The sequence below is a fragment of the Ictidomys tridecemlineatus genome, chromosome 5 (assembly GCF_052094955.1).
Source record: "Ictidomys tridecemlineatus isolate mIctTri1 chromosome 5, mIctTri1.hap1, whole genome shotgun sequence".
Classification (NCBI taxonomy): Eukaryota; Metazoa; Chordata; class Mammalia; order Rodentia; family Sciuridae; genus Ictidomys; species Ictidomys tridecemlineatus.
Window position 1 is genome coordinate 133425405 of NC_135481.1, and position 18629 is coordinate 133444033.

General features: G+C 40.8%; 1 protein-coding gene across 1 annotated transcript in view; it reads right to left on the reverse strand.

Moving 5' to 3' along the window:
• Adamtsl3 (ADAMTS like 3) overlaps positions 1–18629 on the reverse strand; it is a 320152-nt gene that overhangs the window by 182469 nt on the left and 119054 nt on the right. Inside the window, exon 7 of the mRNA XM_005320199.5 lies at positions 6798–6924. Within this exon, the coding sequence (XP_005320256.1) occupies positions 6798–6924 (127 nt within the window). The remainder of the gene's footprint in view (positions 1–6797; positions 6925–18629) is intronic.

The window sequence follows — 18629 nt, forward strand, 5'->3', positions numbered from 1 at the left end:
AAGTTTTCTCTCTTTAAACTTGAGTTGCCTCCAGTTCCCTTTTCCAACATCCAAAGCTATTTATGCTGGTTGTGAGTTCAGTCCCTCTCCTTCTCCCTCTGAACAGGAAATTTGTGTGTTGTATCTGGATTAATTTCTGATTTTTCTCATAGCAAAGGTTTTGGCTCCAGCCTCTTACACCTTGTGTCTGCCTCCCTGCACAATGGAAACGGTATCCTGTGTGCAGCCTTGTGCACTTTCTCCAGCGTGGGGCCATGCCAATAGCATCTCGCTGCCATTGCCTGACTCAGGGAGAGTCCCAGGGAAGGCAGGAATGATTGCTTGGCAAGGTGTAGACATAGGAGCTGCGTGGACCCCGGCAGGCCCCGATGATGCACACTCAGGGGGAGATGTGGCTTCATTTCCCACATTTCTTTCACACAAAGCATGATTATAGGGAAGTGCTTCCATATGGCCTCTGCAAAAATCCCAGCCAAAACCGGCTTCAGCGGCCAGTTTCAGAGTGGTAACAGACATGAAGGGGCTGTAATGAGAATCAAGAACTCAGAGCACCATGTTTTCATGCAGGCAGAAATCTTTGCTACTTTTAGCCTAGCCCCAGCATACACATATAGAACCTGATGAAATGCCAGTGTCCTGAGGGATGCCCCCGGCTTACGCCATGTCACTCACTCCCTTGAATTGAAGGATCTATCTGAGCATTCTAGTTTCCCTTTCTTTCTAGAAATTGATTTAAAAAAATGTTACACATTTTAGGGGAATTTTTTTTTATATTGTGGAAGTACTGGGGATTGAATCCAGGGGTACCCTACCATTGAGTTACTCTCCCCAACCCTTTTATATTTAACTTCAAGACAGAATCTTGCTAAGTGGCCCAGGCTGACCTCGAATATAGGATCCTCCTACCTCAGCCTCCTTAGCAACTGGGATTTACAGGTGTGCACCACAATGCCTGGCCATCTTAGAGGTTCTTAACCTGGAGTGCCCTAAATGGGCATCAGGAGTCTAAGAACCTTCCCACCAAAAAACAAACAAACAAACAAAGAAACAGAATGACAGAGTTTGGGCTTAAGTGCGTAAGTGCATTTTTCCTGGATAGGAAATGTGTAACTTTCAACAGATTCTCAGAAGGATCTATAAGAATATATAATCCAAATGCTGAAAATCAATGAGAATGAGAGAGGGAGGGAGGGAGGGAGGGGGGGGAGAGAGAGGGGCGGGGAGACTGAGAGGATATGAAGTCCTTACCAAGAGCAAGGAACTGTGAAGTATGAATAGGCTGGACCCCTCAGCCAACAGTGCACTCCGTCCCACCTCTTTCCATTTTAGGACCTCCTCTCCACACTTCTCCAGAAAGAACTGGTTTCTTGACACAATTCCTCTCTCGGCTTCTATCCTGGTTCAATTCAAATTATCTTGATTTCTATTCTCTCTTGGACCCTGACAAAATGAGGTGCTCTCTGATGATATTTCCAAACTTTTTAAGGCCATTGCTAACTTCAGGCACTTCCCCAGCCTGCACAGCCACCTGTGTCATTACTCCTTGGTTCTCTTACCCAGGGGCCTTCCTGAACTCACTCTTTATAGAACAGCCTGTCACTTCAACTGTCTTCCCCTGATCTGAGTTCTTCCTCTAACTTTGGTTTCTCCTACTGTGAGTTCCCTCTTCTGTGATATTCTAATGTCCATGCTTCCACACCTATCAGTAACTCTCTTTAAAAACAATCTGCAGGGGCTGCGGTTATGGCTCAGTGGTAGAGTGCTTACCCTGCACGTGTGAGGCGCTGGGTTCTATCCTCAGCACCACATTATAAAAATAAATAAAAGTGTTGTGTCCATCTACAATTAAAAAAATATTTAAAAAGAAACAATCTGCAGACAGACCTATTATTGATTTGAAACTGTTTACAAATATCTACATTTAAGTTATCTAAGAGGTGTGACGTCCCTTGGTACCCAAGTGAGTAATGCCTCTAATAAAAATATAGCTAGTGTTTACTGAGCATCTTTAGGTGCCAACACATGTGGCACACCCAGCATGGGCTGATTTATGCAGTCCTGACAACAACTCTACCAAGGCAGTGCTGTGCTTATTCCCAGTTTGTAAAGACTATTGTTATTGCCCCAGTTTAAAATGAGAAAACCAAAGTACACATGGAAGTTAAATAACTTGCCCCACTTACACATCTGGGAAGCAGCAGATCCAGCATTGAAACCCAGGCAGTCTAGTCCAGAATCTCAAAGTCCTAGCTGCTCTCCTATATTGTATTTCATAATATAATTGGGTAAGATGTTTCTTAACATCTCTGGCTGTTAAAAATGGGTTTGACAATGTGAAGACTATAACGTAAGAATGCTGATGGAATCAACTGATATTATATGCCTGAAGAGAACTTTGGGAATTATAAAGCATTATATCAGTATCAGCAATGACAGAAGGAATGGAAGGCTGAGTGTGGGGCCTCCCACCCACTTAGAAGCGAGTATGTCAAGTGCAGGTGCTACAGTTATGGTTGAGGAGGCCAAAAAGGCCCTGTGGAGGACTTCCCTTCCTGGGTAAAGGACACGATATTGGAAGACCTTTGTTACTAACTTCTTCCTTATCTGGGATGTGGCTGTAGTGTCTAAATGTGTAGTAATGACTCTGTGGCTACAGAGATGAAAGCCACCCTCTCAGGATGAGGAGAGAGAAGACACCATAGAACAGCTTCTCAGCCGACTGCTCACCCCACACTTTTTAAAAAAGACACAAATAAGCTTGAATGTGCTGCACAGGCTGAGAGATTTGCTTCATCCTAGCTCCTTCCTTTGATCTTTTAGTCTTCATTCAAAGAATTAACAAACCCTTAGACCAAAGCCTCATTATTGCAAACATCCTGGAATATTTTACAGAAGGCTTCCTATTTGGACTTCCTGCTTCCAGATTCACCGCACAAGTAACCCAACCTCCATCTAGGGCCAGAACTTTTTTTTTTACTAAAACACAAGTCTAACTGGGTCACTCTGCTGCCTAACTTGCTGTCATGACCCCAGTTAAGATGAGACACAGAGCACAACAAGGAAGGGTTGCATGGTTGACTCCTGAATGCCATTCTGTTCTATCTGCCACTCTATTCAATGTGCCCTCAGGCCTGAGCCACATATCAGTACCTCCTCAAAAGAGCGTGGTTTTCCTCTAGGAACTTCATGATTCCTGTGCCTAGAAGATCCTCCCTCCTCTTCTACCCTCCTGTAATATTCTGACCACTTGGGGATAAGATTCCTACTTCATAAGTCACATCAAAATAAATTCAAATGAATAGAAAATTTAAAAGTACAAAAACAAAACCATAAATGTACCAGCAGAACATATGCACAAATAATTTCCCCCTTCAAATTAGGAGTCTCAACAAACTACAACCTAAAGGCCAAATTCTGCTATAGCCTTTTGGTTTTTTTTTTTTTTAAGTATCCTACAATTTTTCATTCCTAAACAAAGGAAATAGAAGTTTCCATAATCCACTGAAGCAAAAAGCTTCTGAAGTCCTTTCTAACTCTCATTTTAAAAGTTGAAAAGGTCTGGGTTATGCCCAGGTATAACTGGGCCATGTTTTGTTCTGACCTCACAAGAAGCCACCATGAGGGAATTTCAAACACCACGGACAACCTGTAAATAAGTGGACATGGTGTGTTATAATAAAACTTCATTTGCAAAAATATGCTCACAGACCTCTGGGAGGGGCCTAAAGATTAGGAAAGAGATTCCTTCTGGCCAAAGCAACCAGCTCAAACTGAATCATGGCTACACTGGTTAAGGGGAGAATCTCCATCTACACTAAGAGGAGCAAGTCTCCATCTTCAGTGACTTCACTTCACTCACTTCAGTGCAAGTGAATCCTCACTACACTAACTCAAGGAACATAATACAGGAATGTAAAAGGCTGGCTGTGGCTCTTTTGTTCATAAATACAGGAAGCACTTGATGGTGACCCATCAAACTCCCAGATAGAGCATTTGGTGGTTGTGGTCTTTTGATATTCATTATTTGATTTGGGTTTCTGTTTTGTTTTGTGGAGTCTAGGTGTGTGTGTGTGTGTGTGTGTGTGTGTGTGTGTGTGTGTGTGTTGTTTTGTTGTCACTGCTGTTTTAGCTAGCACCCTTAGTTGGTGTAGTAAGAGTAGTCAGAGTAGTGTGGTGTTGCAGGAACCAACTCCTGCTATGAGACTACCTTCACAGTCCATTATCAGGCCTGAGACACATCAGGCAGGGGGACTTTGGCCAGGTAAATCTAGTCTGTCACCTCTTCACCAGTACAGGGGTGGCAGTGAAAGTCCTGCCAAAGGTAGAAAGGAATTTCCTGTTTTATCCAAGCCAGATATGCTAATGGCTGTGGAACACTAAAATGTGATCCAGCTCTTTCAGATCATTGAGCCCATGTAAAATATTTATATTATCGTGGAGCATGCAGGTGGGATACAGCTATGGCACCACATCTAAGAGACTAGTAGGAGGAAGAGGCCTGGAGACTATTCAAACAGATTGCAAGCACCATGCACTACTGCCATGAGAAGGGCATTGTGCATCAAGACCTGAAGGCAAAGAAAACCAGATGGATGCCAGAGGCAACATCAAACTCATCAACTTCAGCCTGAGTACCAGGTGCACAGCTGGGCAGAAGCTGAATAAATTTTAGTACTTGAAGTCATCCAGTGGTAAGAATATGACTCCCCACTCTTTCCCCGGCTGAAGTCTGGAGCCTTGGTGTATTCTGTATTTTATGGTCACAGAGAGATCCCCATTTAGGGGGACCACCAGTAAGCAGCTGAAGGAGCAGATCATGTACATAGGTATGACATTCTCCCACACATTGCCAATGGAGCATAGAGCCTCATCAAATACTGATGGTGGACCTCATGCAAATCATGGGGCACCCATAGATGAGCCAGGGTGAGGAATATACACCCAATCATTCTAGTGAGCCATTCCCCAAACACTTCAGACTCTGCAATTATGATAATCATGCTTGACATGGGTTATGATCCATATAATACTTGGGTGTCCCTGGAAAATAAATAAAAAGGATGAGGTAATGGCTACATACCTGATACTTCAGCACCAGAAAACTCCGGGGGCAGGCTGCATGTTCCAGGTAAAGTTTGTACTTTGGAGGACTGGGCCTTGCCCAGGGTCTGCAGATCCTTTCCCTGTCCTTCCAAAGAGGGTGCCTGTGAGCCTGCACTTCCCACCTTCCCCTTGCCCTGTGACCAGCAGCTGCCTGAGGAGGTCAAGCAGTCACTGTAGAAGGGCAATGGAAGGGCCATCATGCCTGCCATTCACCTCTGCTCCCTGTGTGCATGGACCTCACTCCCAGCATGGCCTCACAGGGTGACCCTGTGTTCCCCAGGCTCAGCTCCTGGAGAATCATCAGTAGATGAGGCACAGAGAGCAGTAAGTCCTCCCAAGGTACCAGAAACAAACTTACCCTCCACAGGACAACCCCATGACAACAGCAAAGGCTAGAAGTGGGAGACTAGAAGGATCACCGCCTGCATTCAACAGCTGTGCTTTTGTATGCCATGCTTCTGTGGGATGGCATTCAAAAGAAAGAAAGAAAGGTGGGGAGGGAGGAAGGGAGAGAGACGGAGAGGGAGGGAGGGAAAGAGGGAGGGAAAAAAGTGGCTGTAATGAAAGCAGAAATATGCTAGATTCAGTGACTCCAATGAAAATGGAGATCTGAGAGAGACAAAAACCAGTGGACAGCCAGAAGACTGTGAGCTCTGTGAATCCTGGTGTCATGGTGTGGATCTGTCAGGTGTGGAACAGTGAGGTGTGGAAACTGGCTGCAGGAGTGAGGTGTGCAAACTGACTCAGGCTTCTCTGTAAGGATTACAGCCAGGAGCACATCTGGATCCACCAGGAGTATCCTCTGCTCCCATCTTGAGCCAGTATAAATGGGGACTCACTTCCTTAAGCCAATGTAGACAGAGAGTTGCTCCCCTTGACTTAGTGTAGATGGAGATTCTCCACTTTGAGCTGATTGTTCTGGCAAGAAAGAATCCCAGTCTTCAGACCCCTCCCTGAAGTCCTTGTGGCCTGTTTTGCAAATAAAGTTTATGGGAACACAGTCATGCCCACTTGTATACAGGTTGTCTGTGGGCACTTTTGCACTCTGATGGTGGTGTCAAATAGCTGAGATATGACCTGCAAAGCCTAAAATATTAACTAGCTGGCCCTCAACACTGACCACTGACTAATTAAAGGACTAATAAAAGGCAGATCATACTGAAATAAGAAGATGGAAACTTCTGAATAAATAAAACTTAGAAACTATTGATAGCAAAAACACAAACAAAAATGAAAATGAAAGTCAACTGAAAAACTGGAAAGCACGTTCGAAATAAGTATGATGTATTACAAGTTTACCAAAGGAAACAATTAACAAATAGGAAAAGGGATAAATGATTTCAATAGCAAATGGAAAAATAAAAGGGGAAATTCATATGATACAATATTTTCTATCTTGTTATCGATCAAAGAAAGGCAAATAAAAGAATGTATTGCTTCACAATTTACCTGAAAAATCAACAAATGTTTTTAAAATAGCAATACTCGATTGGCAAAGGTTCATGAAATGGTCAGCCTTCAAAGAGATAATAGGAACCCAACTTATGAGTATACTTTTAGAAAGAAATTTGACTTAAAAAAATCAAAGCTATTTCTAACTAAAGAAGCTGTCAGAATTAGGAAATCGCTATTCTAGTCATAGTCTAAAATATACCTTGTTCTAGGGCAACAAGGTTTTGGGTTTCAAAACCTACGTTTTTCAGGAGAAACATGCGATTTTGACTGTCCCCGCACCAGCCTGCAGGTGGAGCCATCTCCAGCACAGACACCACAGTTGTCCTCCTTAGCGTCACTCCCCAGTTGCCGATCGCAGCCCACTGCCTGCAAAGGAAGGACCAAGTGGTCAAAAGCAGGTGAAATCACAGAGGCATGACTATGAGAAAGTCTCTCCTTTATGAAAACATAGTAGAAAATCTTAGGTATGTCATTTATATAATTCTTATGCAAGGTCCATAAAAGAAATGAAGCTGACACTCAAACCTTGCTCTTTTTTTATTTACATTTTATCCAGATACTTTTAAGTATATAAAATAAAAAGAAGCATTATAGATGTTTCCTCTTTGTCTCCCCACCATTTTCTTATCTCCCTATCCCCAAAGTTGGTCCATTCTCTCATTTCCTTCCCCAAACAGCCGCTACTGAAACTGGTATACATCCTTCTGTCTGTGCTCTCTACATCTACCCATATTCTACATCTATGTGTCTGTGTCTTTATTCTATGTTTTTACATCTCCTTTTATCATTATCTATGTCTTTGCCTGCATATCTCCACTTTTATATCATTATATCTATTATTTATGAACAATTTTTGAATAGATGTCTTATATGTTTACACTGTTGTTTTCCAGCTTTCAGAGTTAATTAGCACGTGGATGTATGTGTTATTTTCTAGATTGTGAGCTTCTTTATATGAAAAAAGCTGAGTTTTATATTTATATTTATTTCACAAATCTTTTACATTATGTGTGTGCAGAAAAATGAACTGATATGATCCTTTATCTCTGCTTCTCATGCTCATCCAACTTTACATTTGTAAACCTGGTGTTTAAGTCCAGAGACTGTAGAGGCAGAGGGCCATGTATGCATCCTGACTCACCCACTATGCCTTTCAAAGCACAGGACCATTCAGACTCTCAGAAGTTTGTCATGTTGATTTTCCTCAACAGTAAAACAGAGATAATAATGCAAATGTGTACTTCACAGAAGCCTAGCAAAGATTAAATGAGAAAACATATGCAAAACTCTCAGTGTAATTATTAGAACATGACAAAGGGTTGAACAAAAGGTCAATTTTATTATTTACTTCTGCATTCCACTTTTTTTGACTGCAGGCTAGCCCCTGTGCTTTGATTTAAGGAGGTGCTGAATCAGACTCTACACCCAAGGTGTTGAAGAGAAAATAAGACTGGAGGAAGTTCAAACCACATCTAAGGACTATTCTTTCCAAAACTTAGTGTTGATGGGAAGGAGAAAGATGAAATGAATTTTTCAGGGAGAAATAGGAAAAGTTCCAAGGAGCTCTAGGGAATAGCTTATGCTTAGAGATATTTTCGAATTCACAAAGATCTGTCATGAGGAAAGGGTCTCCATTTGTTCTTTATGTTTCCAAACCGGTGAGAGCTATAAATTTAAGCATAATTTAGTTCTATATGAGAAAGTTTAAAAAGTCAGAGACTTCTTGGCGGGAAAAAACATAGAGGGGATTAAATTATTGGATGGGTGGCTGAATCCAATTACTTTTGAGATCCTTTGACCCTTCTTACATGATTTTATAAAGAAACTAATAAAATATTAATAATAACTGTTTTTTATAGAATGTTTACAGTTACCTGGCATGCCTTATGTGCTGTACACGTTGTTTCACTGAATCTTCACAACAATTGTATGATTTAAGTGATACTTTCTATCTCCACATTACAAATGAGGACTCTGAAACATTACTGAGGTTAAATGACTTGCCAACATTACACAGCAAGGATATGGTGTCAATATTGGTTTTAAAACTCAGGTCATCTGACACCAAAATCTTAATGCTGTTATACCTTCCTCCACCTTGAGGATCAGCAGATGGACAGCAAACGTTTCAGGCATACAGGTCATTATTTGAATATTTACAAGTACATGTGGAACAACTTAAGAGTGATTGATTTTGGAAACATACTTGCATGGTTGGGATTTGACCAGTGAGTAACTGTGTTCATACAACTTTCTCCAAGGGGAATAATTCTACCATGAAATTATAGAAATACTCTTCCTTGGCCAAGCTCTGTCCTCACAGATCCATGTCCCTGAGCACTTTGCATTTCATGAGAATGAGAATCACCCTCTATCTGGTCATCCAGGAAGGGTGTGGGTTTAGGAGCTAGGATGGGCTTGTTTTGAAGAGCGTTCAGAGTCTTGCAAAATCTCAGGCAATCAAATTCCTCCCTGATCACTTATACTTGCTTCATAAGTTTTTTAAAGTTAAAATTCATCCAAATATTACAGCCAAATAAAGCATATGAAAACATCACAGAAAAATGGTATTAGAAAAGTTCGGTTGCCTTGTGATTCATAGAGTATATCCCAGAACTGCCCTTGAAATTGAAGGATGACTGAATTTTGGCTGTCATAGCCCACCATAATCAACAACAAGCAACTTTCATGAAATTGCCTGAAACATTTTCAACTTCTGTGCCATCTCCTGATGTCAGGATATCTAATTACAGTGATTTATAAACTCTAATGGATAAGCATACCAATAAAATGTATTAATATCTAATAAATAACAATTTTCAGTGCTGAGTATAAATTAATAAGATTCTTATCTTACAGTGTAGTTAATAAGACAAGTTACAAGATAAGGGTAACATAAACAAATATTTTAAATATATGAGCGGGGTGTTTTGAATTAAACATTCGTCTAGAAATCATAATTTGGGGTAAGAAGTATTTCACAGTTCCTACATGATTTCCTAATCAGCTTCTTAAAAGAAAAGAATGTTTAAATAAGTGCCATTAATCCAAATTAAGCAAAACATGAATTTTCCAGATAGATCTAATTTAATACTTGAAACCAATTTTTTTTTTCAATCAACTTCTGCTTCAGATTTGAGAAAACTGGATTTTACCTAAGAAAAATTCTAACATTTCAGGCTTAAAAATCAGAGTACATGGAGTTGTGGTAGTCATTAGGGATATTCATAAACATTTCTTTCTTTCAGCCCAGGGAAGGACTACACTTCCCCACACCTGCTAGAAGTTACAAGTGTTCATGTCTTTGACTAATGAAATAGGAGCCTAAACAACCTGTATCCCTTATTATTATTGTGTAAAAAAATGTGTTCAAATAAAGCCTATCAGCCTGAGTCTCTGGGACATCCAAAGAGCAGAGACCCACTGACCTGTTGGACAAGTAGCATTCATGAGAAGTAACCTTTAATTGTGTAAGCCCCAGAGCTTGGGGGTTTAATGGTTTCTGCAGGAAAACCTTGTGTATATTACACAGCAGCACGATTTAATCATTCATTCATAAAGCACAGTTATTAATAGCAAGGTGAGTTTAAGAATTGAAAGTCTCACATTAAAATCCAGATTTGGGGATTGACAAAAAATAAAAATAAAAAAAAAAGAAACATTACTACAGCTGCTTCCTTCACAATGAGCAGGCATGTTCCAGTTCTCCAGCCCTCTCCACTCACAGGACACACCTTAGTAGTCTCCCTCCCAGGGAGGATGCAGACATTAGAGTTTGAATCTCTATACTAAACTACCTAGGCATGATTCCCAGGTTGTACTAACTGTCCTTTACTAGAATCAATTTCTATTTTCGGTTGAACTGTGGCTATACTTGTAGCCATATAGAACTTATCATCAGTATGGTACAGTGGTTAAGAAGACGGATTCTGGAATTAGGTTGTCTGGGTTGCCAACTCTGTTGTTTTCTAGCTCTGAATGTTTGGGTCCACCAGAACTACATGTACGAAAACATAACCTCCAGGGTAATGTATTAGGAAGTGGGGCATTTGGAGGCTAGTAGGTCATGAGGGTGGGGCACTTATGAATGGGACTAGTGCCCTTTAATAAGAGGAATAGTTAATAAGAGGAGTAGAGACTCCCTTGCCCCTTCCACCACATGATGACATGGGCACCTATGAACCAGAAAGTGGGCTCTCACCAGTCCCTGAATTTAACAGCACTTTGATCTAGGATTTCTCTTCTTTCAGAACTATAAGGAACAATCTTTTATTATTTATAAGCTATCCAGTCTGTGGTAGTTTGTTATAGCTGCTCAAATAGACTAAGGCACTCTTAAACCTGGGAAAATTGCTTAGCTTCTTCAATTTCCACTTTCTTTATAAATCTACTTCATCAGGTTATTTTTTTTATATTAAAGTGCCTAGAGAATGCCTGGAAAGCACACAGCATCAGGTTATTTTTTTTATATATATATTAAAGTGCTTAGAGAATGCCTGACCCCTGGAAAGCACACAGCATTAATTGTGGTTGTTGTTGTTGTTATTATTTTGGTACCAGGGATTAAACCCACAGGTATTTAACCACAGGCCATATCCCCAACCCTTTTTAAAGTTGCTTTTTTTGTTTTTAAATTTTGAGACAGGATCTTGCTAAGCTGCTGAGGGCCATGCTAATTTGCTGAGGCTGGCTTTAAACTTGTGATCCTCCTATGTCAACCTCCCAAGCTGCTGGGATTACAGACATCCACCACAGCACCTAGCAGTTTATTATTTTTATTATAAATTCTAAGTGGTTTCTTCCTCTACTCAACTTTCAGGGAATTCAATATATATAAATGATAAATCAAATTTGATTGCAGTACTGGTATGATAAAAATCAGAAGAAAAAGCAAATTTTATCCAGTGGCACAGTCATCCCATGCTGTCTGCTGTGCTCAGGCTAGTAGAAAGTTGTTACCAGAGAGCTATGACATGTAGATGTAAATGAGCAAACTGTAAACACACCTGCAAAAATCATTTGTAGTCTGTGCCACGTAATCCTCAGGCTCACTTCCTAAAGCCAGCAAAGCAAATCACACTTTCTTTCCCCAATGACTGTGATGTCCATAGCCATATTTACAAGAAAGGGAATTTATGTGACAATAAAATTGAGTCAAAGTCATGGAAGGAAAGATACTGTTCAAGGGAAGGCACTGAATTCAACTGGGAAGCATCTGAATCACTTCTGAGGAAGCACATCCAACTTCTTTTACTTGGAAAGCCTGGCCAAAAGAGCAACCGGCTTTTAGCAACCAGGTATCACCTGTTATTCCCTCCAAATGGGCTTTTCACAAAACTATAACATGAAGGGCTCAGTTAAAATGGGCTAATTTATCATTGAAAACCAGCTTTCTCCTGCAGGCCCCTTCAAACCCAGGATTATTCTGGAGTAAACTATGGCACTGGACTGAGATTGTGAATAGAGGCAGATACTGTGTCAGTGAGCACAAGAGGAAGCCAGGGGAGGGGATCTGGGGTTGACAGAGGCTCTTGAGAGGCAACTATTTTTCTGGATGCTTGGAATGTTGATCATGAAAGGACAAGTTTTTTTAAAACAAACTAAGAGGTGAATAATATCTCCTTTTTATCTTTTGAAAAGGCCAATGCTCAAAGATGTTAAGGAAGCAGCCAAGTGGTCTTCAGCTATTTCATTACAGATATGGGATCTAAATGCACTTCTCTCTAAACCTAAAGTACTCATAGTCCTGATCACAACCATGCATCACATGGACCAAGCAAGTCCATGACCTTGATTCAAGGTGATCTTGGCCTTCCACACTAACTGAGCCAAAGGCAGTGATTTTCTACTTCCTCTGGTTCTCCAAGGAATTATTCTGTATCCATTTTTTGTCACATCCATTATCCTCAGAACATCTTCAAATTTCTCCTCCCTCCTCAACAGCCTAAGTCATTCCATCGGATGACTTTGCTCTCTATTTCACTTCATTTGAGGCCATTAAACAATAACTTGTCTTCCTGTCCATTCCTATACAAAGTGATCCGTGGCCTTATTCAATCCATCCTACCTACCTCAAGGGTCCAAGTGTCCCTCTTCTGTCCTGTCCATGGGTAATATATCCCCTTTGTTTCTGCTTTCAACCCATATGATTTCCCCAGGAACTTCAATTCGTCCAACATGTATTTCTATCTCTCAATCAATACTCCACCCTGCCCCCAGCAGCATACATCCTTGCTTACTGGTGGGTTTACCATAAAGTTGATGAAGCTTCATTTCAGAGCCACCCTCCCCACCACCCATACTCTGCCACCCACTTCCCCCAGCTTGAATCCCCCAAAGTGCCAAGCACTGCTGGGAGGTAAAGTATGCTCAGTGGAGGGGGAAAGCTGAGTTACAACCAGAAAGAATTTCTATATGAGAATCTGCCAAATCTTAGAAAAAAGGCACCTGAGCATCTAAGGCTGTAGTAGTCATGTATTGTGAGTTCTCTCTCACCTTAGCAAATAGTTACTTGGTACCCACCTTTGTGTCCATAAGTTTGAATTATTTTTCATAAAGATGTAACCTTCTATCTATATGTGCTTCTGACAACATGACAATTGCATGTGTTCCAGTACTTCCCTATGTCTCTGGAGAGATGCCTTGGACCTCACATTCTTTTTAGAATCTCTCTCTTTCTATTCTTCTAATTCAAACTGTTTAAAGGGCTGAATTTATGCTCATTATCACTAATCATTTCAGCCCATTCATTCCTCACCAGGAATAGTGGGTTGAATTGAGCCTTCCTCTAAAGACATGTCCACCCTCAACCTCTCAACCTGTGAATATGACCTTACCTGGAAAAAAAAGTATCTTTGCAAATATAACTAAGGATCATTAGATCAAATCATCCTGGATTTAGTCAGTGCCCCAAATCTCATGACAGGTGTTCTTATAAAAAGAAGGAAGACACAGAGAAAGATAAGAGAAGGTGAGATGAAGATGGAGGCAGAAACTGCAGTGATGCATGCATAAGGAAGGAACACCAAGACTGACAACCAGTAGGAGCTAGAAGAAGAGGAGGGGCATGGAATGGATTCTCCTCAGAGCTTCCAGAAGGAATGAACCCTGCTGATAACTTGATTTGGGACTTCTGGCCTCCAGAACTGCAAGAGAAAAATTTCTGTCATTTTAAGCCACCACGTTTATGATAATTTGTTATAGCAGCCACAGGAAACTAATAACAACCTGCCATCTACCAGTACCTATTCCAGGTATTGACACTGATCAAGCTGAAATGAACTTTCTTTGATCAAAATGAAATGAGTATATTTCACTTATTATCCCTCCTGGCTTCTCTAAGATATTTGATACTGCTAACCTTCCTTCTAAAATACCCATATCATCTGTTTTTCATGGTCTTTATAATATATACAAGGCTATTCTGCTCAGTCCCCATCAGGGGCACTTCTCCTTATCTTTGCTCCTTCAACGATGAGGGTCAGGACTCCATCCTTTGCAATCTGTTCTTCTTACCCAGTCTTCATTAAAGTAAAGCATTTACTTTAACCAAGTGACAACCCCAGATCTATGTTTCTAATCTAGAATTCCCTTCTAAGGTAAATATTTTCTGTCTTAGGAAATGACCTCATTATACTTAGTGATCATTTCAGATAACCAGATGTCATTCTAAACTCCCTCTCCTGCCCACATCCAATCAAATGTTCAGCCCTCAAGGATCTGCTTCTTAAATCTCTGAATGTCTCCCCTCTTCCATCATCCTATCCCCTGCCTTGCTTAAGCTCTTGTTATCCTAAGCTTGGCCTTCCACTATTTGGCCAGATCCTGCCTTCTCTGGATAATCTGCCACGTTGACACTAAAACCAACTTTCAAAGGATAAGCCCAACTGAGCTATTTCTCATAAAATTCTTCAATGGCTCCTCTTCCAACTTTCAGAATAAGCTAACACCTGGTTTTAACCTGAACTTGTACCCTCATCTTCTAACACTATTCCACAGGTGTTTTTCACCTCAATTTAAGGGTGTCAGCCAGAATGAACTGACACCCTTAAACATACCTCCTGCTCTATCCCCATTCCATCTGCTTGTTCACATTGGTTCATTTAATTTCCAACCAACTTTCCAAAATCTCAGCACCCCGAATCACCTCATCCAGAGTACTCTCCTTGAGCCTAGACTAAATTGCTTTTAATAACAAATTCATTCCAATTATAAAAGCAATGCATGCTCATTGTTTAAAACTTGGGAAACAAAAGGTTTGATCCTACAGATAAATTATTATGATTATTATTTAGTGGAAGGTCCCAGAAGTGAACTGGTGGCAATAGAAAGAAACCATTGAAAGTAAATGGAAAAGAAGAAAGCAGTAGTAAGCTATGACCTAGGGGAAGATTAGTCAACAGAAAGGATCAAGTAATATGTGCATGGCTAGGAGATAAAAGAAGAGAGATTAAGTAGGCAGCTAAAGGGGGTGGTTTGTCTGTCTTGGGATAAGATGGTAGCAATGAGAGTGGGAAAGGAATAAAATGTGAGATATAGAGCAGAGGTACCTGGATATAAGGGTCATACAATTGAATACATAGAGTGACAGCAATATGACATCCAAAAGGTAATACTGAGAAATCTGTGTCATAAACAGAAATGAAAAGGAAGAGCAGTTATAAGAACTAATGAATCTGGGAAGGATGATGATAGTTTCTTTGCAGGAGCAGGCTGAATTGGAGTAACCTATGGGATTTTCTAGAGGGATATTGAACTTGAGCTAGAAAATTCAGGATTGAAGGTTGAGAAAGAAATAAAGAAGAGACAAATACATTTAAACAGTCTCTGCATTTGCAAGCAGAACAGACTCATTTGTTCAATCATGGGGCCAGGAATTTGTGGGTGAACAACACACATGATTACTGTCCTTGAAGTTCTTACATTCTGGGGTGGGAGACTATAATACATCAAACAATCACACAAATAATAACCATAAAATGGCATAAGTGTAATGAAGAGGTAATTATAATAAAACCAGGAGCACTAATTTAGGTGACATAATTACAGACAGCCTCTTAAGGAAGTGACATTAAATGAATAAAAATAATCAGGATCGTAAGTAGGAGACCAGAATAGAATTAAACTAGAAATAAATCAAGAGAGATAGCTGGAAAGTTCCAAAATGCTTAGAGATTACACAGAATACTGCCAAGTAACAAATGGGAAAAAAAGAAACTCGAGAATAAAATATTTTGAACTGAATAAAAATGAAAAACACAACTTATCAAAATGTGTGAGATGCAATGAAAGCAGTGTTTAACAGTGGGAATGTGTAATATTAAAGGTATTGTATAAGAGAAAAAGAAAAAGGAGGGAAAGATAGCAAGTAGAGGAAGGGGGCGATTTCCAGTCCATCCATGGCTCAGGATTCAAGTAATGGAAATACCGCTTCCCAGCGAGCCAAGTGCCTGAGGGAATACTCCAAATCCAGTATCAGAATCACAGACACAGAAACACAGGTGCTTTGAACACAGGGCAGGAAAGAACCCCTGGGAATCCAGTTGAAAATAATACTGCAGCTGGTTCACTGCAGAGGAAAAGAGGCTACCCAGGTAGAAAAAGAGTCACTCTGCAAAGAAAATCTGTCACAGAGGAACCCATGGAACAGCAGGATCTGAACTTGAATGATTTAGAGGCAGTGCCCAGTGAGCTGGTGTGTGAGTAGTGCCCTGTGCTTCCTGACTGGAGAGCCAGGAGCTGATGCTGAATATTCTCCTGAAGTGACCATGTGGTGGCTTCCTGCTGCGGAGCAGGGACTGTCCTATCTGTGCCTGCCATGAGATCCAGAGTCCATGTAGAAGGGCACAACTGGGACAGGCACAAAAGGGACTCAGGCCAGGGATACAGAGCACTTCTCACTTTCCCTTTGGGTTTGATGACTTACAAGATTAGCCAAAGAGAACTCAAACTGGATAGGCAGGCAGATCTGCTCAGGATCTGATCTTGACAAGAACACACTGGTGGGCCTTGGCAAGCTGGTCCCCTTGATCCAAGAGCAGAGTTCTCAGGAAGCTACCCAAGATCCAGACACCCAGCAGAGACAGTAAGGCAAGTGGAACAATTCTCTCTAGAGCAGACACCTCATGACAAAGTTTGAAAGGTTGGCCTAAAAAACGCCAGTTCCTGAACTTCACGTTTTTGACTTCGCATCTGCCCCCCTGGGAATTCATCTACCTAGTTTGCACAGGCGAAATTCCAATGGTCACTACCTCGCATTCTGTCCTACCTTAACCTGGCAAGAAGCGAACTGAGGGATACAACAACCAACTTGGGTCCCAGTCCACTCCAGCTGGCACTGAGTGAGCAACTCAAAGAAGATGGGATTGACAGCCCCTGGCCCTGGCTCTCCCCGAGGAGACACAGTCCAAGAAGAAACAGAGGAAAGGACAACATAGCACAGGCAATGACTATCCGCTCTTGTCAGCAGTTTTCACCCCCTCCATGGGAACAATCCTTTCATTTTTTCATTCAGATTTTTTTCTTCTTTTCTCCTTTTACCATCAAGCATGAGTGTGAATGTACGTAGGGGTGTGTGTGTGTGTGTGTGTGTGTGTGTGTGTGTGTGTGTATGGGTGTTCTATCTGAGCTAATTGACTCATGGACACACACACACACATATATATACACACACATTTATTTTTCTCTCTTCATTTTTTCCATTTTTCTTCTTCTTCCACTCCCCCATCCCTTTCTTTCTTCATTCATTTGTTATTTTGCCTTGTGTTTGACTCTAGAGGGTTAGGGGTTTTTTTTTTTTCTTGTTTTGGTGTAACTTTTAATTTGCTGGTTTTTTGTTTCTCTTACTAGTCCTCCTCTCCTCTCTTCCCTCTTCACCAGACAAATTCCCTTGCTCTCTCCCTCCCCCCGCCTCATTATTTATTCCTTTTATTTTTTATTCCTCTTTCTTTATAGCCATAACTGGCTATCTCTTTCCTGCCGGTACCTCGGGTTCACTTTGTTAATTTTTTTAAAATTTATTTTCTTAGCTTTACACATACCTTTATTTTATTTATTTATTTTTATGTGGTGCTAAGGATCGAACCCAGGGTCTCGCACATGCTAGGCGAGCGCTCTACTGCTGAGCCACAACCCCAGCCCCACTTTGTGAATATTTTTAACTTTCTTTTACCTTCTTACCCTATTTCATTTTCTCTCAATGAACTGTAATTTTATATCTTTAATAATAATTTAGGTTAAATAATTCCTGCCTCCATCATTCATGTTATGCTGTGGGGAGGGCATAGTTGACACCTGTTGCATACTTTAATACTGGATCTCATTTACAGCTATTTATTGTTGTTGCTGTTGTTAAATGATGACCCCACCACTCCTCTTTTTGTAGTAATTAATGGTGTATGTGACAATCAAATGCTGTAATTGATCATTACTGTTGTTGCTGTTGCTTATTTCTTATTTTTCTGAGAGGAGCTGGGAATTGACTGCTATACTACAAGTTCAAGGATAGAGCTTCCACAGTGGGACTACACCCACAACTCAGTAAGGTGACAATACCCCTTTCCAAGGCTAAAAGTTACCCTACTCAAACTTCAACAATATTTTAACACAGAGAAGAAGGAGATTTTAAAAACCCCAAGCCAAAGACTGGGCTCCCAGTAGAAATGACTAGAGGAGGACATCAGGTCCCACTCTTGGGTATCTACACCAACAGCAAAATCAGAGAAAGATTCCAAAAGGATGGCTCAATAAAAAGCCATAGTGTTAGAGCTGCTCTATAAAAATGAATTAATTCAGCAATTCAGCAATGGCAAACTGAGAGGCATTGGCAGCTGAAACTAATACTTGGATTGCACTGAACCTACATGCTGAAGCCAAGAGATACCAACAACTTATTACAAGAGACAACTATACACCAATGAACATCCTTATGAAAGAGAAAGTGGATCCATCTCAAGAGCTCCACAAGTCTAAAACCTTGGAAACCATGAAGAAACAATCATTTCTCCCCACAAAAGTTACAATCCCCTAACAATTTTTGAATAGAAACCAGTGAGAAGTCCTGGAAATGAAAG